Raw genomic sequence first — 27,651 nt, 5'->3', positions numbered from 1 at the left:
TGGCTTTGATTAATAAGTGAAATATAGATCAATTCTAGCCTGGATTACAACTTTTCATTACTTCAGTCTTTATTTCGCTACTATAATGCATATATAATGTTTTTTTTTTGTTCACTATGTCATGTGAAGCACTTTGAACTGCCTTGCTGCTGAAATGTGCAAAGCAAATAAACTTGAATTCACATTTTGAACCAGTCCAGTTAATGAGAAAGCCATGAACTAAACATAGCATTTCCGGTCATTACGTCACAGGTCAGAAGCAATAAATAAAACTAAAAATAAAATTTGGATCACAGAGGCTGTTCTCACTATACCGGATTGAAAGCACAGACCATAATCTACTTGATACTATGTACAGCAAGCCTGGCTTAAAATTGCAAAACTTAATTAAATGTTGGATATAATTTTCTTATTTTTATTGAATGAAATCACTCTGTTAAGAACTTTTCTCAAATAAATAGTGAAATATTCCATTATCCCATAAGTAGACTGTATAAATGCATTCTGGGTACATATTATACATTTGAACCAAGGACCTAAAACAGGAAGAGTTTGGTCCGATCTAACCTCAAACAGTGAGGAAAAAACTTCATGCGTTTTATAATTACTAGCAATTTATGTGGAAGCTTTGGTGAAATATAGATTTTGATAATTGTTCCATATAAACAATTGCTGGTTTGTGAGATCACAATCTGTTCAAATTAAGCACAGTTTGGTTTAAAAGAAAGGGCTGCACAGTGGCGCAGTTGGTAGCCTTGTTGCCTTACAGCAAGAAGGTCCTGGGTTCGATTCCCGGTCTTTCTGCATGGAGTTTGCATGTTCTCCCTGTGCATGCGTGGGTTCTCTCCAGGTGCTCCGGCTTCCTCCCACAGTCCAAAAACATGACTGTCAGGTTAATTGGTCTCTAAATTCTCCCTAGGTGTGAGTGTGTGTGTGCATGGTTGTTTGTCCTGTCTGTCTCTGTGTTGCCCTGCAACAGACTGGCGACCTGTCCAGGGTGAACCCCGCCTCTTGCCCAGAACGTTAGCTGGAGACAGGCTCCAGCACCTCCCAACCCCACTAGGGTGTACAGAAAATGTATGGATGATTGGTTTGAATGAAACATTAAGGTCAGCAGGATATTAAACCTGACCGGGAGCAGAAATAGTGATCACTCACCACGCTAGAGGTGAGGGAAGGGTCTGACTTTCCAAGGTTCAGGGATCGCATGCGGACCAGATTAGAGGTCTCGGATGACGACTGCAGCATCGTCTGTGTCTGCTGAAGGCTGGGGTGCAGCAACAGGTACTTTCCTGCAAAAAAGAAAAATAAATAAATAAATAAATATATCCCCAGTTTAGAAACCGCCAGATGAAACGCACAAAAAAAAAAAAGAATAAAAATCCTCTACAAAGAACAAACAATTCACCAGGATTAACATTTTAGTTCTGTGCCGGTTTACTCGTGCCACACAAGTCTTAAATTACAATGAGAGTTTAAACCCTAAATACACTTTTTGTAGCTGTTTGAACTTTCCTCAACTTCTAATGCCACCTGCAGTGAAAGAGACAGAAATCCTTCAACAGTTTTGCATTTCATAATAACCTTTATCAAGTACAGGTCAAAGGATGCCCTATGACATGAGAAAATCCCTGCTGTCAGCTCCTGTTAGGCACGTTAAGATAAACCTTCTTACTTTGTGCAGGAAGTAAAACGGTTAAATTAGGCCAGAGGAGGGTAAGCTTATTAAGAGCTCACAACCTAAACTACATAATCCCACAAGAGAGATATCCTAGTCCAAGAAGGAAAATAGGCCTAAAAAAAACATTAGTTCACTCAATATTACTTTTTGAAAAGCAGCATTTAATCAATTTCTGTGACTTGCAGCTAGATGGCAGTAGAAGCTGTTTAGTCAATTCCATCCATTATCAGTGTCTCCTCTTATCACTGAGCTTCAGCACACCAAGATAAAAGATGGCAAACTGAAAATGACCTCAGCAAACAAATCACACCACACTTTGATGAATCACTGAGTCGCCATAAATACTTTTTATCAATCTGAACGTTTTTAATTTTATTCTACTATCAGGAAAAGACCAGCTGCTGTTGGGCTGGGGGTTTGTTTTCCCTCCAATGAGAAACTAACAAAACAAAGGAAGGGAGTCTGTGCTCTAAATTGCAAGAGGATATATACAGTTCATTCAGCCTGAGGGAAGTATCTATTTTTTATCAGGTGATATGATGAGCTGCAGAAGGTATGTTTGAAGTTCACTGTCCTGCTGACAAGATTTATTAAGTTACTGACCGCAGGGCTTGATTTACAGGTGGACTTTTAATCCACAGCTTTTTCAGAAACGCTCAGGAAATATTTTTGAAACGTCTGCAGATCAAATATTTGCAAGAAGAGAGTGCGAGTCGGACTTGGAAAAAAGAAGTTCCACGCATTTGAAATTTGATGCATATTTTAATGCTTAAATCGTTAAGGCCAAAAGGTTGTTGGTTTGGGGTAATAATTCAACTTAAATTTCATCTGCAGCACTCAAACATAATCAGCATCAATTGTAACAATGAAAAAAACCTTAAAGTAAATTCAGAAGCACAGTCTCGCAGCATTTTTTTTTTCTTAAATGGTGATCTTCGAGAGCTTAAAACCTTCCTTATTCTAGTCTGTGTGCATAGACTGTAAAGACTAACCGGTCCTCAGGTAGTAATAGTTTTTCTTTACTAGATATAGAGAAGTTTAGAAAAGTGTACGTTGATTTGTAGGCATTTCTTGCCTTGTCTTTCCAAACTGAATGTAGGGTTCTGCTGACTTTCCTTATCTGAGGAATGTCCAAGAAATACATTTTTAGTTGCGTCAATAGGAACATTATTGCTGATTTTTTGGGACAAGAAAATATACTGTTTGAGCTTCTTACAAATTTTGACGTAGGATGGAGATACCAGCAAAAGTTGTGTTTTCAAAGAGAGAGGAAAACAATATCAAATTAAAATAAACTAGAATAAAACATCAGCTGGAAGCAACCATAACAAATTGTAAATATGAAAGTTCATGTATTTTGCAGTTTTCATTGGATAAAATATTCTTTTAACCCAGGATAAAGTCTGACAGACTGAAAATCATATCTTGAAGCTTTAATGTCATGTCAATGATGGCAAATATAAACAAAAAAATATGTTTTGGGGTTGAAAAAAGTCAAGTTGCCAAGTCATAAAAAAAAACTAAAATCTGAACTTAAACATAACTCTGAAACCATTGTCTGTTCTGTCTCATCTTCTTCAGTCTCTCTATGATCAATGTTTAAAACCCAGGAAAATTAAAGAGTGAACCGACAGGATGAGGAGGGAAAAGTGAGGCCTTTCCTTCCTTACCGGCAAATGTTTTCCCTCACGACGGCCCTTCACATCCCGACATAAAGGAAACCGTCACAAATAACTCAACACTTGGAAAGGTGTGTATCAGCACTTACGGGTATATGGGTCAGGCTGGATTTCAAAATAGACATTTATGAGTAATGTCGGATCCCAACTTTGAGTCAACTGCTTTAAGACTTCATATTGCGAAAAACCAATCTAAAATGTGTCTCCAATACGGCCATTCGCAACAAGTCAAGTAAGGGTGGTTCCCATTTCACTGATGTAGCCCTTCAACCTTTAGGGAAATTAAGTCACCAAGCTCACAGTTTAGGTTTTTGTAAAAAAAAAAAAAAAAACAATTTTAAACAGTTGTTTTCCTCCTTTGACATCATGCAGTCAGAAGAACATTACTTAATGTTTGCTGACCTTTCTGGTGAAAAAGTGAATAATACATCTTTTTAATTTACACTAAGCCCTCAGAGTTGTGTCTGCTGGATGTGAAAATTAGCTTCAGAAGTCAAAAACATAACCAACAGAAAAAAACCAGTCTATGATCAAAAGGAAAGACATTCATCATGCTTTAACTGCACGACTAAAGCCCAGTAACTGGCTTCAGGTTTGTTTATTTATCCTGTTTGTTTGTAGACCAGCCACTAAAGGTTAATGCATTTATTCAAAGCTGCACAGGTTTTATTAACTGAAAGGTTAACATTTTCATCAGCAAGGTGAAACTCTCTAAGTAGCTCAGAAATCAGGCTTTTACAGCCACATACTACACAGAGCCTGAGTTGCTCTAATTTACTGCAGTACGCGAACAAAGCAGGCAGATTGAACAAAGGAGACATTTACTGGTTTGTGTCTTAAGGGAGAATTTATTTTTAAGACCAAAACCTTGGTACGAGAAGAAAAAATAAACTTGTGTTCAGTTGTTTTTAATCCGACTGTCTACTGTGATTTTAAAAAAAATGCTGAATATGTTTGTGTATTCTGGTTGATGTAACTTGGTGCATCAAGACCAAAAGTAGATTTTTGATCTTAATTGTCACTTTCCTGATTAAATACAGATACTGAATAAGAACGTTTTAAAAAATCTGTTTTTAAAATTTATTGGACATCAAATGGTACAGATTTTCTTTGGGATTTTTTCAGGATTATTGTCTAGTCTTGGGAGTTTTTCCCCCCGCTTTTCTTAAATTCCTTGCTAACCTTCTGCTTGCTTTGGAGAAATTAAAGATGCAAGAACAAAAGCCCAGCCAGTCGATTTTGTATTTTCTTTCTGTCCACACAGTCAGTGCCAGCTGCCTTCTTGCACACTAATCCACCATGATGAACAGCCTATTAGTGGTGCGGCCACCCTCACCGACTGACCGAGGAGTCATTCAGCTCATTCACCGAGTTTGACATCACAAACAGAGCATGACAAACCAAACACACTAGAAAGCCATGAGGTCATTAACACTTCTGATGCTCCTGACAGACGGGAGTCCGCTCAGCAGCAGGGAGGCCAGAGAGAAATATTGGATAATATTAATACGAAAGTACAAACCCGGGTGAGTTTTATACGTTTCAACTCTATGACCAAGTCACTTACGAGTCTAAGGTTTTGTTTTTTTCTCTAGTAACTTTCCAGTTTTCTAAAAGGCCATCTAAAACGGCAAGCATAAAAATTAGTCTGTGCAAAAACTGCAGATGTGCAAAAGGTTACGTTAAAATGCACATTTTAAAGAGGAATTGTATATTTTTAAGGTGCATAGTGCATTTTTTTAATTAAAGAGATTATTTGCCAACAATGACAATCAATAAGTGATATTGATAATGGAATCTGCATTGCTAAATACTTATCAATTCCCATTCCTAGTTGATGGGGCTGAATAATAAAGATTCCTCTTCAATCTGGACGACAACACTAGCAGAAGAGTTTAGTTAGTCACCGTTTAAATATTTGCGTGGCAGGATTTTGGTTGGCTGATAGAAAAGTATACAAAATAAAAATCAGTGCTCTTTGTTTTCCCCATAATACTGCTGAAGATCTTGTCCCAGCTCATTTTTATGAACCCGGTATCGTGCATCGTTTCGCCCTGTGAGCTGCTAGTTTTGACTGGCTCTCTGAATTACGCGCTACAGCCGTTTTCCTGTCGTCTTTCACACCCTTACCACCAGTGAGTAGAGCAAAAACAAAAAAAAGACAAAAACCAAAAAAGATTACGCAGGCAGCTGAAATGAACAATAGCTACAGCTGGTTAAAAGGTAAAATCTTAAATAATGCTTATTTTACAAAAAGCCTATTTACTTAGCAACCCACAGACTGAATCCACCCTGCTCACTACTTGAATGTGGCCCTTTGAATAAGTTAAAAATAGAGGGAGACAATCTTTTCATACTGAAACATCACTTTGCTAAAGAACAAAATCAAACAGGGTGCTGTATAAAAGATTTAATTCACACATTAAGCTCAGGATGTTAACCAGTAAACCTCCACTTCAGTTTAATGGGGTTGATCTGGTAAAAGTCTTTGCGTTTTCCACAACTTCCCTCTGAGGCAACTTTTATATTCGAACAGACGGAAAAACATTCAGCGACATGTTGGAAAACCTGCGACTGTTTTGTCTGAAGCGGCTCACTAGACTCGCCTGGTAAGTTTGAAAGCTCTCTCCTGTCCTCACCTGGGAAGGCCCCGGGCTGTGAGCCTGTGCATGTGAACAGATTTTCTTCAAGTCATTCTGAGCAACACGGTAGATTAAGAGAAAACTGTTCACAGGAGGATCAGCCAATCCTCTTTTTGAAAACGCGTCCAATCATGTTAATCCACCGAACTTGTCAAATTTAAACATCGACTGAAATTATACTGAAAGTCCTTAAATCTCGCTCCTTCCGACTTACACATATTTAAAGTCAAACATGTTTTGTCTGGGGTGAAAAGTCGTTGGCTATTTGTTTCCATTAGCTAACAACCATGTTGGTCTGTAGGCAGAGACGTGGTTAACACTAGTGTAAAATCTCTCAGTGTATGATATTAACCATGACAAATCATTCTTAAGCTAAAGGAAGAATGATTAGTGAAGCCGGGTTACCGTCAGGAGGCAGCAGAAAAATGATCCAGATGAGCCCTATTATTGTCTTAGTAGGATTAGTTACTGTAAACATGGGCTGTGCAGGAATCCACAAACAATCCCTCCATGTGCTTTGTGCTTTTGAAACCAAAATACGTCACGCATTTCTTATTTGTACGCCAAAGCGATGAGTCATAATGGTGTCGTAAAATAAAAACACGAGGACAAATCAGAAAGAGGGAACTACACACAGCATGTGTCAGATTATTTTAAATCAAATCCGGTGGTAAAATGTAAAGAACAAACGCAGACATGAAGAAATTACCTGTCAGGCCACCACCAAGACTTCTTCTACGAAGCTGTTTTCCATCCTCGCCGAGATGCCGCTTGAATTTGAGAGCAGGACTTATTCCGTGGGTTAGCTCAGGAATACTGGACTTTCTCAGGAGTATCGGAGGTGGGAAGAGAATGTTGTCCAACTGCAGGAAAAGCAAGAAAAAGAGGGTAAAGACTGGAAGGAAGATGTAACACAGCTGGACCCAAGACACCTTCATAGAAGGAATGCCAGACCTTCTTTAAACGATAATGATATCAAACTTTGTGTCTACAAGGATGCAAAAAGAAAAACAAAACCAAAGGAACAATCACAGAAAAATCAGTTCCTAGAAGGAATTGGATCATTTCAACTTGCAGGTTAAACAGATGAGAATACGATTCAGTGGGGTTGACTGAGAAGTCCTCAGTTACATACAAGAAGAAAAGATTTTTATAATATGACGACACAGGTATGCAGTGCATTCAGGCTGCTAAGTAGTGAGAGAGAGCAAGACATTGGGGAAAGCCAAATTTCTTTGTTTTATGATTGAGCTGCTGACCTAGATCATGAAAGATGCCGGGTTTGGAAATATTGGTAGTGCTGGGAAGAGTCAGAGTTAAAGTAGTAAAACAGGGTCAATCACTTTCACTTGCAAGATTTATCATTTTCATACAAAAACTGGATGTCTTCAGTCTGGTGCTTTGGTCCCAACTAACTTTTTTATGTATTGTTTGGAAGACAATTTAGTTTACAGAGACTTTATAATTCATTTTATTTGTTGTTTTGATTATTTTGTTTATTTTGGATATTTTAAATGTCTTCCAGTTCCAGCGTTAAGTTTGTTAGACTTTGAAGTTTATTGATCTTTGAGAAAATGTTCTTGGATTATTATGCAATTACCATAAAAATGATATCAAATCAAAAATTGTATTGTTTATCACGATAACCTTTGGGACAATTTATCATCCAGTAAATCCAGAAAAATGCCTTTTTAATTATACTAATATGGCTAATCGCTAAACCAAGTGAATGCTGAATAATACACGAGATGTGACATTGCCTCTTCTTCAGCAAAATATACAAACTAGAGGCAATTTTCTTGCATGACAAAAATGGAAAACCAGTTACGTCAAAATCCAATTTTAAAACGGGAAACCTCATTGTCGGAGGCATCTAGTAAACATCTGCAGGAATAAACCGATTGCATATTCCATTCTTCAGCGTTGTCTATTGCAGCCCTATTGTGCTCCCTGAAGAGGACACAGTGAAGCTCAGACAACGCAACAAAGCGCAATGGGGAGGAAGAGACCCTCCCTGAGAATACAAAGATACACAGAGGTGAGAGCAGTGTGTGGAAGGAAATGCCCTCTGCTTCCCCCAAGGGATGATTCATGATCCAAGCTCTGCTAGGACAAATACAAGCAAACCTTTGTAGCAAGAGCAACAACGATAGACACTCACAATGTGTCCTTTCTTGTTGGTTGTTATAAAATAAATATACTTTTACCAATATAATTAAGATGCTAAGAAATGTATATTAGCTCTGAGCAATGTTTATGCATATGTTGCATAAGTTACTGAACAGAATAGTTCAGTAAGTACTCAAATATGTTGTTCTTGGTTATGTATGCACATGTTTTCTCTGTCATAGTGATTGTTTTTTTTTTTCTTGTTCTTAAAAACCTGTGAAATGATAGAAAAAATAAATCAAAACCAAGTAAAAAAATATTAAATTCAATCCAATTTATTCATATAGCCCCAATTCACGACAAATGTCATTGTAATACACAGCAAAAAGTAATTTAAGTCCAATCACACACACATACATTCCAAATGATTCAAGTTATCAAATATTTCAGTCAAGTTCGGTAAATTGGTCAAAAAAAATTAATAAATAAAATAAAAATAACTTTTCAATGTAAGAAAATTCAGCAGACTGCATATAGTCAATGATTATTTAGTACGTTCTATGTTAAAGTAAAAACTTAATAGCAGAAGAAGGAGGATATTTAGTTGTTGGCAGCATTATCTCAGTCGATGCAGAAAGTACCACAGTTACAATCATCCCTCATTCCTATTGGCAAGCCACAAAAAATTTGATTTGTCAATGGGGATGGGCAATATTGTTTTGTTAATGCCAGAGAAAAAAGAGTTAGCATGATAAATAGACATTCCATAATACAAAGGTTCTCAAACCTCAATGATTGATATCGTTGAAATTATCATGTCTGCTATTCATGGGGGCAATAAACACTGCGCCTATGTTTGAGAATATGACTGGTTGGAATCATTGTGTAACATTTAGCAACACAATTGCACTTTTTAATAGCTTCATGGAAACATTTTAGTTGGTGAAAGTTTAGACCACGGGAACCATTTTTGTTTTGTAACAAAAAAAAAATGCTACATGAAACAAATTTGCTTATTTTTCTTAAAAGAAATCTGCTACATGAGATTTTTAAAGAAAGAAACATATTTCTTTTGTTGTTGTTGTTCGGTCTTAAAAAAATCAAGAAAATAATCAAACTTTCACAAAAGGAATGAACTTTTGCACATCAGAATGTGCAATAAGGGTCACCGATACACTAGTCAACACAAAACTACAAGCATGATCACTTCCAGTGATGAAAAAGCCACGGCAAGCAAACGATGGCAAAGGAAGTGAGAACATTCCTATTGCGCTGTAAACGGGAGAAAAAACGACCACAACTTGATCTGCCTGTGACGTCAAAGTCACCACAGCAAATATATACCTCTATGAAATGAAAAAGGTTGATATTCCTGAATTATTTTCAAAGTATAGCATTAATTAGCTCCAAGATTTTAGAGTGTTCAAATGAAAGAAGTGCTGATCTATAAAGTCCACAAGTGTAGATTCCTTAAAGAAAAATACCTGATGCAATTTAATGCATGTCAACTGATGCAACTACCAAAACTACTATATTAAAGTGATGCACCCTGACTTCGATGCTGCACTGCAGCAAGTGCAGCTAAATGGAAACAAACAGCACTGCACACCCACCAGCTTAATATTTAGGAAATAAACAGCGCCGGGGCAGAGATGAACAGCTCAGATAACATCCTCTAGCTCAACACTAGCATCTACAAGAAGCATTCTTAAAATATTTAAATCACATCCACGCATATTCAGCATATCATACATGAAACATGTTTAGCCACAGGTTTCACCAAATAACAGTGAACTAAAAAAAGACATGTTTATTAGTCTACAGAAAAAGCTTGTGCTATTTGTGTTTACTGCAAACAGTGATTTCCTGTCAGAGATCTTCTGAAGAGCAAGAAAAGAAACTTTGGGTTTTATTTCAAGATTGGGCTGCAGCTTCAAATTTTGATTGGGTTGCCAAAACAATCGAGGTATTTTATTTTATTATTATTATGGCTGCTAATAGTTTGAGTGATTCACTCAATCAGCCCTGGATCTACAATCTAAAAATAAATCTCTTGCTTGTCTAAAGTCTACATCGGTTGCTACTGAAGCTATTGGTTTTTCAATAAGTGAGACATTTAGGTCAAGACAACCAAAATACCTATGTTATGACAAAATAAGCAGAAAATCCTACATCTCAGATTGAAAATATTCTGTACAAATTTGCTTCTTAATAAGTTCTCTAGAGAAAAATGGACACAAGCAAACCCAAACCACAGTTGATGTTAATTTAAATGTTTCCCCTTCCCTGTCTATCAAAGAAAACCCAAAGGTGAAGGAATGGAACCAAAATTTATCCCGTTAGCAGATGGTGCAACAGTGTCCAGGTGTTCAAAGACAAACATATTCAGATTATTAAAACAAACTGAGCCCAGGAACGGACAGACTTATGTAACATTATAGCAAACACACAACAACCAAACTCTGTAAGCAGCTTTCAGGTATGCGGCGAGACAAACACGGGCATAAGCCGTATTGGTCTGCGCCAGGAAATTCAAGAAGGGTTATTCTGAAATGCACTCGTACAAGCCTGACCATGACGTAAGGCGATCTATGACCCGAAGGACGACGCAGAGATGGGGATCTCAGTCAGATGTCCTGTATGTCTCAGCTTTCTCTGCCACTTTCACATTTTCTTTTGACTGCCTACCCGTATGGCTTAAAAAAAGAAAAACCAGAACTTTTTCTCATCTCAAAGGCAGTCGAGGCACATATTTAAGGTTTGTTCAGTACTATGCAAAAATGTTCACATCCCTGGAACTTTCCCTCATCTTTTTGTGTTCCAATCACAAACTTAAACGTATTTTCATTAAATATTTTGGACAGATGCTTTTCCATCCAACCAGCTTGGGGTATTTTATGAAGAATGGCTTCAAGTATCGAGAGAAAGTTTTACTTTACAGTGAAGAAAATTCAAATGAAATACACTGCAGTCTTTGGCTGTAACATGACAAAATGTAATAAAGTTGGGGGCGTTTGAATACATTTGCAAAGCACTGTAAAACACCTACTTACAAAAAAGACAACAGCAGCAGTCATTTTCTCCTTCACTGGAGAATACAACCAGACATTGTTACAAAGGTACTATATTTAGCTAGTAAAAAAAAGTATACAGCACAATCACCATAAAACTAGTTTAGATGTGTATAATTTGTGATCTTTGCTTTTATTTTTCATAATAACCATGATGAAAATGCAAGCCAGTAGATCTGCGGAGGCTGCCAACGCTGCATGGGCCCAAGTGATTTCTGCATTAGCTAAACTGTAATTACAGGCCACTCATGCCAGCCATGAATCACCAAGATAATCAGTAAATCCATGCTTCCCACTCTATACATATCAGCATTTAAGAGGCTAACACAGCCACACAGCAGACTCTCTTATTAAAGGATAATAGTGCAATATCGTTCCATTCAAAACATCTGCGTTGATTTAAGAGTGGGTGTCAGCCTTTCAAATGCCTATTTGATTACACGGAAAGCCCTGAAGTCAAGTCAGTCCCAGTTCACTTTCTGTGTCCACAGCAAATAGCATACTGGTTTCAGTTTTGGCAGCAGCCACTGGCCTTTCACCCACCATTCCTCTCTATTTGCGGCGGGGTCGCACAGAGCTCCCGAGTGCAGCGTCGAACACCTTTCCTCCCTCTCTCACCGCATCCTCTTTTCCAACCTGAGCCCGATTCACAGTGGACAATATCAACAGTGTTTTGTTACCAAAGCAGAGAGCAAACCGCTAAACACAAGGCGAGCTGCTCAACACAGACTGACGGTATGCAGACTGGAAAATGAGAAAATATCCTGTTTAAGTCTGATGTCACACAGTTGTGTTTGGGAATACGGACAAATACTTTCAATGATAAATTATGCCCAGAGGGAAACTAATCGTAACATAGTGTGTTTAAAAGAAATTCTGTGTGATCGACCAAGACAATGTGGCACATAACTCATCAGTGAGAAAAAAAAATTTCCCCCATTTTCCTTTTATGAGTAAATATATGAGTAGAGTGGTGTGTCACCACTTCCTCTGAGCAAACACTTAACACAAGTACTAATCTTGCCATGTATTCTCAATTGGGTTTGTGTCTGGATTTGACTAGGCCTTTAAAACCAATGGTAGGTCTGGTTGTATGTATCTGGAAGGTGAACCTCAAGTGTTTTGCAGTTTCAACCTCCTTTCTCCCCAGATTCACCTGCATTTATGTAGATTTTCACATCAGCTCTAATCTTCTGCCTCATCCGCTGTGCAGAATGAAGAAAATGTCACTGCAGCATGATGCTGCCACAACTTAAAGGGCTTTTCCACCAACACAGTCTGGAACCTGTTCCAGTTTCCAAACATGAATTTGAACCAGTGCTGCCACTGGAAACGAGGGAAACGCAGCTTACGTTTTTAGATCATATTTCTAGCATATTCCAGTTTGTTCATGCTAATGAACAAACTACAGATTCCAGAGTTACTAATGGAGTACCACAAGGTTCAGTCCTTGGGCCAGTTATTTTTTCATTACATCATTACAGTTTTTATCAGAATAAAGCATAGCAAGTTGTTGAGCTGCTGGAAAATTAACTGCTTATTCATTTACTCTGCTTGGCATTAAATTGTCTCTGATGATAAAGTCAATTACCTGAGTGTTATCTTTTACCAGGACATCAAAATTGCTATATTAAAACATGTTTGCAGGAGTTTCTTTCACCTTTGTGCTATTGCCAAAATTTGAAATATCCTGTCCCAGAGCGATGCAGAAAAACGAGTCTCATTTGCTGCTTCAAGGCTGAACTATTGCAGTTATTTCAATCATGAATTATTTAAAAAAAGAAATAGAAAAAAATAGTAAAACGTGAGAAGGAACATATTTTTTTAACCTCAGCTTCTCTACATTGGCTCCCTGTGTTAAAAGCCTGAATATAATTTACAACTATTCTTCCTGCTTATGAAAAGCTCTCAGTATTTAAGCTCCATCATATATTACATACCATTTGTTTTCAACAAACCCATTTAATCTCAGACTGATGGTTCTCAAGGTTTCTAAAGTGGAACCTTTTCATTATTAAGCTCCTCTTCTGTGGTCCAGCTCCCAGTTTTAGTCTGAGTCAAACACTCTGTCTACTTTTAGGACTAGCAGGCCTAAAACATTCCTTTTTAATGAGCTTTGAGTTTGAATGCTTAGCTACTTGTATGGCTGTAGCGCTTTGGCCTTTTCTTCTGGAGAACATACAGACCACTATCATTTGCTGCTGTAACTTTATTTTTCACCTGGCATTCTGTTTCAACAGTGACCCCTTCGTGGAGAAGTCAAGTTCTTCCTACAAATAACTTCATTAATGATACAGAAAGTTCTACTTGACTCCTTCTGCTGTGTTTTCGAGTGTCTGTTCCGTCTTCTCAAACCCCCAGAAAGGGGGACAGGACGCGATGGACTGTCTGCTGTCGCTACACGTCCATTCAGGAAAGGCTGCAATGTGATGGTTTTCTATAGATAGAAAACTTTTATCCAATCAAGTGCCCTGAGACAACATTTGATATTATTTAGAACTACATAAACTGATTTAAAATGTCTACTGGAAATATTTGGACATTTTAGAAACACAATTTCACTACAAACTGCATTCTGATGACTAGATCTTTAGTGGAATGAGAAAATCTGTTGTTTTTTATTAAAAATGTATGGTCCCTTAGGTTATCATTGCTTTATAGATGAAGGGTGAATAGTCCAAACTTGATGGAAAAGCAGCAAGTTGCAGAAAGCAGGACAAGTGTTAAGCACAGACTGTAAGCCTGTATTTGGATTTTACCAGCCAAGATTCAAGATTACCGAAGTTAAATACCCCAAAGGTGGGAAAAACACTGGGTGCTAAGGAGTGAAAAGTGTTCTGTATGCAACACTAACAAACTGATAGAGCAGGAAGAAAAGAAAAAAAACTGTATTTCACCACACAGACAAGATTAGACAAATATTTCCCAAGGCTGAGGAATTAATACTTTAGTAGTTCAAGCCAATAAAAACGTTGCAGCATTGACACACTCATACGATCTCTGCCAAAGCTGTACTACAAGGCTGAGGATTGAAAGCAACACATGTAGGAGGAGTTTTAATAGTTTTAACCAGCAAACTCAACGTTTCAAATAAAATGTTTTAATACACAACAGCGTGAAGTGAATGTGTAAACCTTGAAACTGTTCTGCGAATGTGTAACTTTCAGACATCCTCATTCAGCAGGACGTCGCCTCTTTTTGAGAAGGCATTGTGGTGACATGTTGCTCATTTTTCCGGAGATTGATGAAGGGAACTTTTTAAAGGGGGACCAATTCGCTATTAGAAACTTTCACCACTTGCTAAGACACAATATTCTCAGGTTTACAGTGAAACAGGAAGAGAGTCCCCATACATCAAGGCAAGTTTCACCTGCTTCCAGTCAGTGCCGTCTTGATTCACTCTTTGCTCTCCCGGCCATTGTTTCTTCATCACTTCCTTCTGAGAACAACACAAGTTCTCGATAGTGAATCATTTCTAGAGAACAGCTTTCAAAAAAATCTGTTCTCCAAAAATAAAAATGTCTACATACATAACAAAATGTCTCAAATGTGTAGGTTTACATGTTTAAGTTCAATTATTAGCCACAAAAGACAGAATACTACCGCTTATACAATGTGATTTCATCATGCTGGTGTTAAATTAATTTCCTACTGAATTACAGGCAGTTTGCATAACATTTTGAGGATGATTTCACAGATGAAAGAGGCTCTTGCTTTAATTAGCAAGTCGATGGCCAGTTGAGACAAGTAGCGTTTGAAAAGATGAACTGATCGCCGGGACAAAGTAGTTTGTCAAAAGCATTGTGGTGCAAATTACCCAGCCCTGTTCAAATACAGATTTCCATTTGTTGAAACTGAGGGAAACAGCGAGTCGACTATGAATAAGCCACTTAACATATGAGTGCATTGAAAGTGAATATCGCTTGCAGAAAGCCATCAGGTGACTTAATACCCCTGACACATTGATGTAAGAATCAGTTTGCCCCACAGATTTCTCCCAATTTTATTTTTCTTCCAGGTCAAAGAGATTTTTAATTATCATGCAAAAACAACTTGAAGAAAAACAAATCTCTAAAAATAATCGTTGCTTAAACCAAACAAGTGATTGTGGCACATTTGGCGACAACTCCTCTCTCAAAAATCATTCAACTTTTATTATGGGCAAAGAGTCTTTTACGTCAGAGATCAAAAACACAAAATCTTAAAGTATTTTGTCCTTTAGGTTCTAGTGGAAATATTTTTTTGTACACTTCAAATAAGAAAAAATATATTTTTCAGGATCTTTTAAAAATAATTTTAAAAGAGAATGAGACGGAATTTTATGAGAGCTTGTTTTAAGTACATAATTCCTTAATATTGATTGTAAAAAAATATATATTCGCTTCACTGGTTCATTTATTCACTTATAACGACACATTTTTCCCATGCTTTAAGTAGAAGACTCTTCAACACAGTTTGTTATAGATGACTGAATCAAAAGCAATAAATATATAAAGAGACTCTCTGAGTTAGTTCTTCTAAAATAAATAAAATGCAAAGAATGCCATTAAAACTTGGGATAAGATACATCATCAGGCTCAAGTAAAGACTGTCTTCTAACCACCATGAAGTTGTCCCTTTTTGGTTTTATTATTACAACTCATGTTTACTTTTACTAGGCATCTCTTTTTGAAAAATGGTTTGATAAATCCTGCCAAGTAAAAAACGTCCATGACTGTGATTGCGTAATGCATCCTTGAAGATTCTAGAAAAGTTGACATTCCTTCCCCCCTCGCATCTGTCCTCTTCCACCCTCCATGATTTCCACTCCACACCAAATCCCTCTTCGCCTGCTCCCAGCCTCGACAAGTGTTTAATCACAGGAAGAACAGAGGTGAAATGTTTTACAGTTCAAATCACAGCAAGTGTGTGTAACTCTGGCATTTCATCTCTAAGACCCGTCTCACAGAGTACTTAACGGCACAGTCACTGAATGTGAAGAAGAAATTAAATTAACAAGCAAAGAGTCAAAGTTTTACAAGGATTTTCTCTGCCCTCCCTGGAGAATTCAGTTTCCTGTGTTGACAAGACCTTAAATAAACAGCAGTCCTTTCCTTCTTCCATTTCATACCATCATCTATGTTGAGATTTATCATTTTCAGCACTGGAAAGAACTGAACCCTGCACCATTTGTCCAGCCAATTAACTTCATTTTTCCATGCAGAGGGACCATAGAGACCTAACATATGCATTTTATATTATGTGCAGGCTGGTCTCCGGCCAGAGAACAAGTAATATTTGGTAATGATGTATATTTGAGGGTTTTTATCAACTCATAGTCTTAAAATAACTTTCACAAGGCTGCTGCATGATCATGTGATCATGAGGTTTGATTGTAAAAAGAGATAGGAGTAACTTCATTCCACGAGCCCCTTCAGATTCGTTTTTAGACTAGACCGCTAACAATATTTACGATATAGTAGTCCCGCTGTTTATGCTTGAACCCAGTTATTAGAGAACTACCGTCTCTTACCTTGTTTCCATTAGAGGATGAATCCCGGGGAACAATTAAATTCCTGCCAAGGGACATTTTATCTAGGCACCAACAAACGTCATCCACATCACTTTAAACGCAGCGCAGAAACCAGGGATTACAACCAGAAACCCTTCGACAGAGGACGGGAAAGAAGAGTCAAAAATCAATGACAGATTGTGTTCAGCCAGCCCCTCGCAAGACTGAACAGAGCCTTAACCAGATTGCGCTAATCCTCTTAGTCTCAAAGTGAACATTGACACTGGATGTTCTTATCATCCTGCCTGCTTAAACAAACGGCCGCTTATTTAGGGGTACAACATGCGGGCCGAGCCGGCACGCAGGAAACGGCTAAACATCACCAACCATAAACAACTGTTGATACACAAAGCAGGCACTGATGCTCTGCTTCACTGTTTACCTTCCAGATTCATGGAACAGATCCTCGCAGAGTAAACGTGGCGGCCAAATAAAGGTTACCGTGTGTCACAATGAATTGAAAACCCAGAGGATTAGTGGGTTAAAAGTGGAGGTTAAATTACAACGACCTGTTGAAGCTTTATGGGAATTAAAGTTGCATCAGACATTTTCACATTTGGCTAACATTATCCACATTTTCTTCTTATTTTCTCATTCAGTTTAGCTTCAACATCAACACAAGTAAAGAGTGTGTTTTGCAAGTTTAACAACAAAAAAAATACTTTAAAAAAATTACTTTCTTATGAATTCACATCTGTTTATTGGCAGTAGTTGGTCAAGGCATTTTTAGACATACATTTTAAGGCGTTATTAGAGTATTACTTATACATAATGATTGAGTAGTGAACTAAAAAAAGTAAACAAAGGCAATTCAGTAGAGAATTTACCACCACAGGGTCTCCATTCACATACTACTGATAAAGTGACTAGATTTCTTCCATTTTGCATTAATTGCCCTTAAAATATTTTTATTTTGTGACTCAGGCATTTTGTAAGCAACTTCTCAGGATTATTTTAAAAGCCTTCTGGTGGACTGAATTTTCAAGCTAACATTGTTTGCAGATCTCAGCGTCTCGTCTCACACATGGTCAGCTTGGACAAAGTCATCCGTCTATATTGATTTTGCTTTTAGGGAAGTCATCTTTGTTTGCCCGTGAAATTCGGTTGTAAATTATTTGCCTGAGTCAACTAGTACATATTTCAATCCAACAGGCAAGCATGGACAGAGACTGGATTAACATAAAAAATAAAAACGTGTCACAAATTCAGTCAGGTTAGCTAAACAAAATACCTAGAAGAAAAACTCATTTCTGTTTTAATTAGAACTTTTTTTTTTATTTTCAAACAAAACAAATACAGTCTGTATTTGCTGCTTTTCTTTTAAACCATCTCCTTTTCTTTCTAGCTAAATTGCAAGGTTTTGTGGCTCAAAGCAAAAAATTAAGACCAGAGTTTAAGCAAGAGTCAGTTCTTCTTGTGAAGACATGAAGTTGGCAAAAAAAAAGCCTTTCTCCCCAGGAGATATATCTTGTTGAAAATGCTTCAAATAAAAAAAGAAAGAAAAAAAACATATGGGGCTGATGTTCCTAGAGTCCTACTGATGCAAGAGATCTCCATTACATTTATCCTGAGGTCTTGTTCTCCGTCTTAATTAACTCCTACGTTTCTGCTACTACTGAAGCGACAGCTACGTACAGAATTACGACTAAATGCCGCCGTCTTTGAGAAACAAAAATCCACATAAATGACCACGCCGGCACAACGACGCTGGCAGGCATTAAGGCGTGAAATTAAAGCATGTTTTGTTGTTTCAACTGCCTCCTCAGATTCACTTTCGCAATGGCATTTTCTTCCTACTTCTGCTTTACATTCTTTCATGGTTTGCCCTGACTTTTCAGCCGACTCCCACACTCTTCTGCTGCTTTTTATTTACCTACAAAAAGCACACAAAAGAACTCGCTGTACAACTACATTTGGCCTCTGTTTACTCATACAATCTTAACAGCATCTGGCTGTTTAGTTATGCAAAGTCATTGTTAAATCCACTACAGGAAATGAAACAAAAGCTGTCTTTTGGCATTTCTTACTCTCTCTTTTCCTCTCTCAGAGGATTGCTGTTCAAAGGGTATGCAATAAAGCCAAGACAAGACTTATTGATAGAAGCAGCTCTGTGTACATTTATGACAATTTTCAATAGTTTAATAAGGAAAAAAGGAGTTAGCAATCTGCCCAGTAACTATTATTTCCATTATAAAACTGCATAGTTGTTTCAGTAAATTCATTATATGCTGTTTTAGGGGGAAATATCACACCAGCATTGCCTTTAACAACTACGCCAGCCTGCCACAGATTTTTGGACATGTTGAAAATCTCCATACCTGGAGTGCACTGCTCCGTTCTGCACATGTGCATCATTGCAACACAATTGATGCGAGCACAACTCAAATATCAGTACAGACCCAACAACAACATTCACTGTCTCGCTGTGCTGCCTGCACTGCTGAGACTCTTTCTGCTGGATATACTGAACCAGTGTTTCCCAACCCGGGTCCTCAAGGCACACTGTCCTACATGTTTTAGAGGTTTCCCTGCTTTAATGTGCCTGATTCAACTGATTGCAGTTCAACAAACGCCTGTTAATCAGTCATCGATTGAAATCAGCTGGACTGAAGCAAGGAAATACCCAAAACATGCAGGGCAGTGAGCCTTGAGGACCAGGGTTGGGAAACACTGAACATGGATCAGAAAGTGAAACAAGTCTTCTTTCTGAGTAATGGGCAAATAATTGCCCAACCACAATGGCACATGAAGCACGCAATTGCAATTATGAGATGGTGAACTGATCCTGAACTGTAAAGCTAAAGCAAAATTGATGATTTTGCAACAAACGTAATGCCATCTTCTGAGTTTCACTGCCTTGATCCTAATATATCTGCACTATTCAGTTGGTTTTGCACAAGTTCGCCTTCATGTCCTCATGTTTAGACCCACATAACACCAGTGCTTCTCTCCATCATGGACTTCAAGAACCACGTTCCTACATGTTTTAGGCGCAATCCGTCTATCACACATGACTTAAATGAATAAGTAATAAACAGAATAGATGGCCAGGAGTTAATGCAATCATTTGAATATGGGGTGATGAAGAAGACACACATCAAAAAGACAAAGGAAAGGATTGAAAAACACTTACTTAGATTTAAGAATAGGGGTAGGGAAAAAAGGAAAGAAACTTTATTGGACTATTTTCTAAGTTGGATCCAATGTCAACTTATAGCTCAAGGTAAGTAATGGTAAAAATTGATATGTTGACATTTGCTTAGAATTTTATTAGTTATCATGACAGTCAGCCCAGTTATTTATTATAAACTGTAAGCGTCTATGAATTTCTAGATTGTAAATAGATGGGACCTTGGGTTTAACTTTACTTAAAGGCAGCCAAGATGTTAAGGACCAAAATGTTCCAGGACAAGCCGTTACCTGCTGGAGCTCATTGTCACCGTGGAGTGAAACTCAAATATTCAAACTTGGCCAAATAAACATTCAGTTCATGAGTCCAATGACTATTGGGTAAATAATAAAAATATGAAACCTCATTTTTATAAGAGTAGTGATTTCATAAATCCCAAATAGTGTTTTAAAAAGTACAAATAGTACAGATCCTAAACCATGTGCTTTTAGTAAGTCACAATATTTTCAGAGATTTATAAATAATTTAAAATTGGTGACAGCGTCAATGTTTGCGTTAGCAAAGGAGTTGTAAGTGAGCAACAGGGCAACTCAAGAAATGCTTCATTTTCCACTTCAAAATAAAAATCTTAAGACATGAATACAGCAAGTTGTCCAACCAAATACACAAATATTTACATTTACCACCCAATCACTTACTGATAACAAATGACGGTAGCATTCTAAGACATATTTCACCATTTTAATAATATCCATTGTTAAACCAGTTAAAAATAAATCACAAGAATAAAGAGTTGAGTTTGGTGGATGGAGGTGTGACTTCAGCACAACGCAATATCCAAAGATTATGCCAATATTGGTGACATATTTTATATATACAAAAATAATGGTAGCTGATTGGGTGCAACTTAGAAATACTTTGAGAGTTCAAATTCACAAGACTAACCTAACGTCTCCATTGGCTTGAACACTGACCAATATTGCTTGTACTCATCTTTCAAGGCAGCAAATATGTTCCAAAATCCTAATCAATAAAGGATTTTGAGCCTTATCTGTAAAAATTTGTGAACGCTACAAGAAGTTATAGAAGTAAGTAAATCTACTGAGAATCCAAGGAGAAAGAAACTACAAAAAAGAAGCTAAAAGTCCAAAAGTTAAACAATGACCTGAAAATGACCATTTCTCTCCGGGTTGCAGTCTAGGTAAACATTTTGAGCTGCCCCGTAATGACAATGTTAAACAATGTCTGCAATTAAAGCTACTTCACAATGACTTCACCCCCATTGTGTTCTTTAAAAAGGTGGAATAGATGTTTATGACTAATGTGACCTGTGTACAGAAAAAGGTTGTGTGGAGATAATCCACCTAGATACTGCTGCATAAACCTTTTCATTATTTTCACGACAGAAAGAATACAAAGTACAAGAGCAGGAATGAGTAGCTCTTATGAACATAAAAGTTGTTTTCCCTCTTGACCATCAACGACATTTTAGTATAATAACTTTATTGTTTAGTAAACATTCAATCTGCTCCTTGAACACAAATACCTTTCAATAAATTACCAAACAGTAATCTAATAGGATGATTGATCCTAGTAAATCATCTTATTTATCTAAATATTCACCCTCAATATGCAGATTAAATGAAATTTGTAACATTTATTTGCTTTTGCTTCAGATTTTCTGACTGGATTAAGGACACTGGGATTCTTTTGTTCTCTGGATCCATATTTTGTTTGCACCCGTTTTAAAGCGAAACGGGTACAGACGAAGAGTTTTGATGATTTTCTGCAGGTGAAAAACTTCCTGCAGTATCCATATGAAACAAAACAACCGTAAATATCCAAAGGTGTCGTCCCAACGTGGCAAGCAGAAGTAGGAGAGTTTGGAAAACAGGCGATTTGATTATGAGGGGATATAAAAGCTACAGCACACATAAAAGACCGCTGCCTTAATGATTAACACACTGGCTGCTTGTGTAACTAGACAAGCGGTAAGTCAAGACTGGTGTGTGAGATATCTCAGATTTATAGAGGCTGTGCAAATTGGTAAAGTCCAGAGAAGTGCAGTGGTATTACGCAGCATATCAAAGGTGGACAAAGAAAAGTTGTTTATACAGCAGCTTGTAAAACCCACCATAAATAAAGGTGCGAAGCAATAGGCTGTAATGCTGACAAACATAACGCTTCCTGGATCAAACGTTAAGCCCAGTGTTAACCCAATATTAAAAGCTGAAGGTCCGTTCTAGCATGCTTTCTCGTCCAACAACAACACACCAATGGGGTGGAGTCGCACGGCGCTCCTTTCCAGTCAGACTGCCTGGCATGAAAGATCTTAGAGAGTTGAGGTGTTGCACAAAGGTATCTAAGGCATATTTTCTCAAAACCTCAAGGAATGCTGTAAACATGTTACAAAGAATAGATCATATGAGAACTCCAAGTGTAATTATAGAAAAGTCAATAGAAGGTTATTGGACTGCTTTGACCAGGAAGCGAAACGGGATGGAGCATTTCCAATTAGAGCTGTATAAATAGAAAGCACACAAGGTGGCAGCTCACTGTTAAAGATTTCCTGTACAGCTTTGGCAATAAATGTATTTTTAAAACACAGCCCTAAACCTCATTCTGGCATCAAAATAAACAGAATCTGATGATTTACACTGTTTAACAGAGAGGGGGGGGGGGGGATCTATTTCCATGTTATTTATGATAGTTTGCTTTCCAATTTTTAACTGCATTTCATCTTCACTATGCTTTTTGAAATGTTCCTTTTTCCATGTCCAGCAAGAGAATTTTTAAATTATAAAAGATTTTCTTTTTAGGACTAGGCATGATAATCTTATGTACAAATGTCACACTCTCATGGTACACAAAATTTTACAGCAAAAATAAAATAAAATAAAACATGACTCAACGGCTTTTATATAAACACAATGCTACTGCTGCCAAAAACAACTTTTCTAATTTTATATACAAGAGATTTTTATTTTTAAATAAACTAAAGTTTTGAACAAATACTTGGTACATTTGGTATCAGTGTCCTTGTTCTGGTTGACACTGACAAATACAACATATAACATGCTGGTTTTACATTGCACACTGCTGAAGCACCCATATGAAAATATTTCCCTATAATGTGCATTTTCTGTGCAATTCCCAGCAAATAAATAAATAAATAATTTATAAGAATTTGTAGGTAAATAGTTAATGTCATATTTTTGTTAGGGAAACTATTATTTTTCCACAGTCCTATTTTCACATAAATAGATTGTTAAAATCAAGACTACCTACAACTCTGTGCCAGCTTTCTGACTGAAACGCAACATTTAATTAAACTTGCGTCGTCTTTGTTTGAAAAAGAACTAACCCAAAGTTTATCTATAGATGGGCTTTTTTACTCGCTACCCGCAACTCCAGACAGATTTATACACTCAACTCTAAAGCTGCAATCACACAGACCTGTAAATATAGGCATCAAACACAGCAGCAGGAAAACTGCGAACCGCCAGAGCTGCACACTTCTAAGTTTGGAGAAGGAGTCGCTGGCCAGCCAACCGGAAAGAAGTGATGTCATCTGATCTGAGAAAGTCAGAGGTCAGGATTCCCCGATTAACGCGGAAACACCAGCCTGCCTGGCAGCGTTCAAGCTCGCGCCGTGGCTACTTACTTCAGTTTAACAGGTCTAATTACATCTCATCCTCAGAGCTCAGCACAAGTGAGGTCATTAGCTTTAGATGAAGCTGGAGCTCAAAAAGGCAGAAAGGAAAAAGGGCAGAGTTCACAGGGGTAGGGTTCAGTGTTGGGACAGACTCTTGTATGTTTTTAACATCTACTTGCTGATCAGAAAGGGCTGAGAGAGAGAAGTAAAATCTGTCTCTGCGCTCAGGGAATTCTGCTCCAGCTACGCGTGTCTCATAATGAAGGCGGAGAAAACATTCGGTTTCATGCATTTCACATTTTAATTCCGCCAATTAGTACGCATTGACGGAAAATGTAATGAGATCAGACTCCGTCTCTTCTCTTTACCTTTTATATCTCAGCCCAATTAGGATAATGACGTGTCATTCAGTCAGATCGAATTAGCAAGGCGACACACGGTTCGCAAACATGACACCAACTTAGGGCGGTCACCCAACAAGTGTTAAGATGGTGTTGCCAAGTCGATTATGCATACACACGCTACCTCACTAGACCTAAAAACAGAGGCTAATTCCTTTCCATTTTGAGTTTAAACACTTAATACGGCGTTTTGTTTAATCCTGCACAGTCTTCAGACAATCCAACCAAAATGAGGCAAAAACTGTGTGGCGAAAGTAATTGCGCAACATTTTGTACTTTCCATCCACGCTTACTACACCAAGGGAGAGGTGGGGGCGGGGGGCACGGTGCTCCACACCCACACTCCAAAGTCACGTCATCTTCAGCTATGATTTTAAGAACAGACTAATGCTTGACATTTCAAAAGACACCCCGGATTCGGAGCGTGCGGAGCAAACTAGAGCCGGTCGAACCAGTCTGCAGAAACATCCAGAGGAGGAGAGTTAAAAAAGCTGAGGCTCACATTTGAGCTTCCTCATGTTCTCCTTATGTTTCCTGTGTAAGCACTACTACAACTGTACTTTTCTTTTTTTAAATATAAACTAGTCTAGAACCACCTTGTGTCTCCAAAAATTCCCAGTTGTTATCAATGTAAATGTTAATATGGGTTCGATTTTGTCTGACAGCTATTTGTATCTTTCTTTGGAATGTCTGGAAAAAAAATTTAAAAAAATAAAAAACAATTCAATTTCCTAAAGAATCAAACAAGATTTACCCTGTATTACGTTTGTTTTATCTAGGCCAAATAAAATTTGCCATCAAATGTGAGGCCACAACTGTTGTGTCCTCTATAAAAGGTTTTGCCTTTTAGTAGTAATTGCTAATGGTGCTACATGCTGTCGTTTATTTTAGGCTTTATATATTTGATACTTCTTTTATCAAAAGACACAGGAAAGCTATGGAACAGCTTTTGGTTTTCTTTTCGCATTGCTTCAAATAATCTATACTTCTTAGAATACCTTTATCTGAACAGTGGCTTTTCCTGTTACATAACCTCTGGGGTTTTTTAACTAACCATGTTATTCTCAGATAATCTAACATTCTTTGAATGAGCGAGCGAGCATTTGGTACACATTTAGTGCTCCAGACGCTGGCAGGGGTGTTTGTGTCCTGAACATGTTTCACATTTAAACCACAAAATTTCAATGTGTTTCATTAGGATTTGATGTGAAAAACCAATACAAAGTAGAAGAAAAGTAACATTTTGTTTTCAGTGCAAAAAAAATATGGTAAGCGTGGTGTGCATTTGTAATGAATCTCTCTACGGAAGTACTTTATGGAAACACGTCCAGCTGTAGTGACAAGTAATACTTTTTTGGCACATCTCCACTAGATTTTCTCATCCAGCTGCAGAAATTCAGAACAATTTTTATTTACAACATTTGTCAGTAGCAAAGGATGGATGGCTCCTGTGAACGTATATTCTCAATTCTTGCCCAGACTCTCAAATGAGTGTTTTGCATACGGGCCAAAAGGCTTTGAATCAGGGATGGAAATTAGAACCCGCCAGTGGGGTAAAGTATGAAGTGGCGTGTAAATTGGAGCAATTTACACGCCACTGTGGCGGGTTGACAATTTGAACAGGAAAAAAAAGCTGCATTCCGGCCCTACGCTGTCATAATTTAAACACAAAAATTAAACTAAGTCTAATTTTTATCGACCGTGACAGCCCATTGGTTGATTTTATTGACGGACATTGGGCTTATCCAATGAAATCCCTCAGTCCTCCTTGGCCCGCCCCTCCCCTCGAAGGTTATAAATACAGCCATTTCAGCTAACGGTCGCTGCTAACCGGAGTCTGAGAAAATGAGCGGATACGAGACGGAAAACTACCACAAAAGCTACAAAGCGCACAAGCTCATTCAGAAAAATGTGTCAAGCTAACAGATATGTTAATTACCACACAAACTTTGACCGTTGGAGGAGATTTAGTAGCGGACAAGGAGAGGAAATTAGCGATTCAGGGGCTTTATTATCATCGAAGTGACCAGGGACAGATTGAGGAAGAGTTCAGGTTAGCTGCTGCTGCCCGGTAAGAAGGAGTGAAAATGTTCATAAAGAAAAAGTTTCATGCAGGCAGGAAGGCAGGTGTGTGTGAGGGAGAAGCTAACACTAAGCTCCTGGTATTCAGAAAAACTCTGGAGTAACACAAGAATGATGATGATGATGATGATGGGCGGTGGAATTAATAATGAACACGTTCTGAGATATTTTAGTAATAATTGTTAATTTCAATATAAAACATAATAAGTAAGGGAAAACAAATAAAACAGTTAGAAAATAGCTACTGATGCAATTTTAAAATATTTTTAAAATGACTAGACACAACTTTAATAAACACTATCAGGGAAAGTTGTTGCCAAAATTTGGAAATGTTCAAGATACGATTGCTAGAATGTTAGCATTGTGTAGTTAAAGTTTGCCGTTAGTGATTACTTCAAATTAACTTATTGCACTACAACCCAGTTAAGGTGTCCATGCTTTAAGTTAAATTATTCTGTATATGTACATCTGTACGGTAAACTTATTGTCAGTAAATTGGTTTTCATAGAGTTACGATACATGTTCTATAATTTGCTTGTACTTGTGGGGTTTGTAATCGAAAGAAAAAAAAAAAAAACTGGCTCGTGAAATGTCTGAGTGGCCGGTAAAAAAAAAAATCTCTACTTAGCCACTGTGGCTGGTGGAGAAAATGTTTAATTTCCACCCCTGCTTTGAATCAGGCTCATCTTCTTTCACGTGCTTGCAGTGTCTAAACAGCTTCTGGCAAAACTCTAACCTGGATTTTTTTAAGCAATCTTTTCTTTTAGCCACTCCTCCATACGATTTGTCAAGAGCATGACTAATTGTTATGGAAACTTTCTCACCTGAGCTGTACCATACACCTTTTTTTTTTTTTTGAATGATTACACAGTGCTCATAAACCGGCTTTACTGGCCCAACTTTACAGCCTTTGCTGCGTCGACTGGTCTTCACTGTGTTATTTTGCCTCTCGTGTTCATCAAACCTCTGAGGCCTTCACAGAACAGCTGAACTTATATTGAGATTTAATTACACTAAGTGCAAAAACACAATCTTGCCAAGAACCTTTGGTCTAGTTTCTAGTGCAAATATCTTAGACCACTTGAAATAAGACAAAACTAACTTATAAGCAACTTTTCACCTTGATATGGGAGCTTGTTTTGACCCAATAATTTCTTACCATTGATGAAAAAGTACTTGTTTATTTAACTTACAACATGAGAGAAATGTCTTGTTAAACGTCAAATAATCTGCCAGAGGATCAAGTATTTTTTCCCATCTTGTTTTAAGTCAATTATTGACTTAATATAAGCTCCTATATCTTGCTAAAAAGGTACTTGTAATCTTATTTCAAGTATACTAAGATATTATGCACTAGAAACTAGACCAAAAATACTTAGTAAGATTTTGTGTTTTCACAGTGTCTTTTCAACTGCGTTTCATTTAGGGGCGTCGGGGTGAAACGGGCAGAAGCTACACCACTCAGACTTTGATTTGGTACCACATTTCAAAACCCAGCCCACTTTCCTTTCACCTCACAATTTTTGAACTACGTCGTTAAGCGTCAGGATGATTGCATGGCAGGAGTGAGCAGTAACAGAACAGACGAAGGCGAAAGAGCACACTTGATGAATTGTAACCGGAGCTTAAAGTTCTTCACCGGCTCCAGGA

General features: G+C 37.7%; 1 protein-coding gene across 4 annotated transcripts in view; it reads right to left on the bottom strand.

The window, feature by feature from the left end:
- Positions 1-27,651, bottom strand: part of mast4 (microtubule associated serine/threonine kinase family member 4) — a 104,441-nt gene that overhangs the window by 75,129 nt on the left and 1,661 nt on the right. For all 4 annotated transcript variants that reach the window (XM_023337991.1, XM_023337985.1, XM_023337986.1 and 1 more), the window contains exons 2-3: positions 6,712-6,865; positions 1,159-1,292 (exon numbers count right to left, since the gene is read on the bottom strand). In XM_023337991.1, the coding sequence (XP_023193759.1) occupies positions 1,159-1,292; positions 6,712-6,865 (288 nt within the window). The remainder of the gene's footprint in view (positions 1-1,158; positions 1,293-6,711; positions 6,866-27,651) is intronic.

The sequence above is a fragment of the Xiphophorus maculatus genome, chromosome 8, assembly GCF_002775205.1.
Source record: "Xiphophorus maculatus strain JP 163 A chromosome 8, X_maculatus-5.0-male, whole genome shotgun sequence".
NCBI lineage: Eukaryota > Metazoa > Chordata > Actinopteri > Cyprinodontiformes > Poeciliidae > Xiphophorus > Xiphophorus maculatus.
Note: the sequence above shows the minus strand (reverse complement) of the source record. Positions and strands in the feature narration are given on the sequence as shown.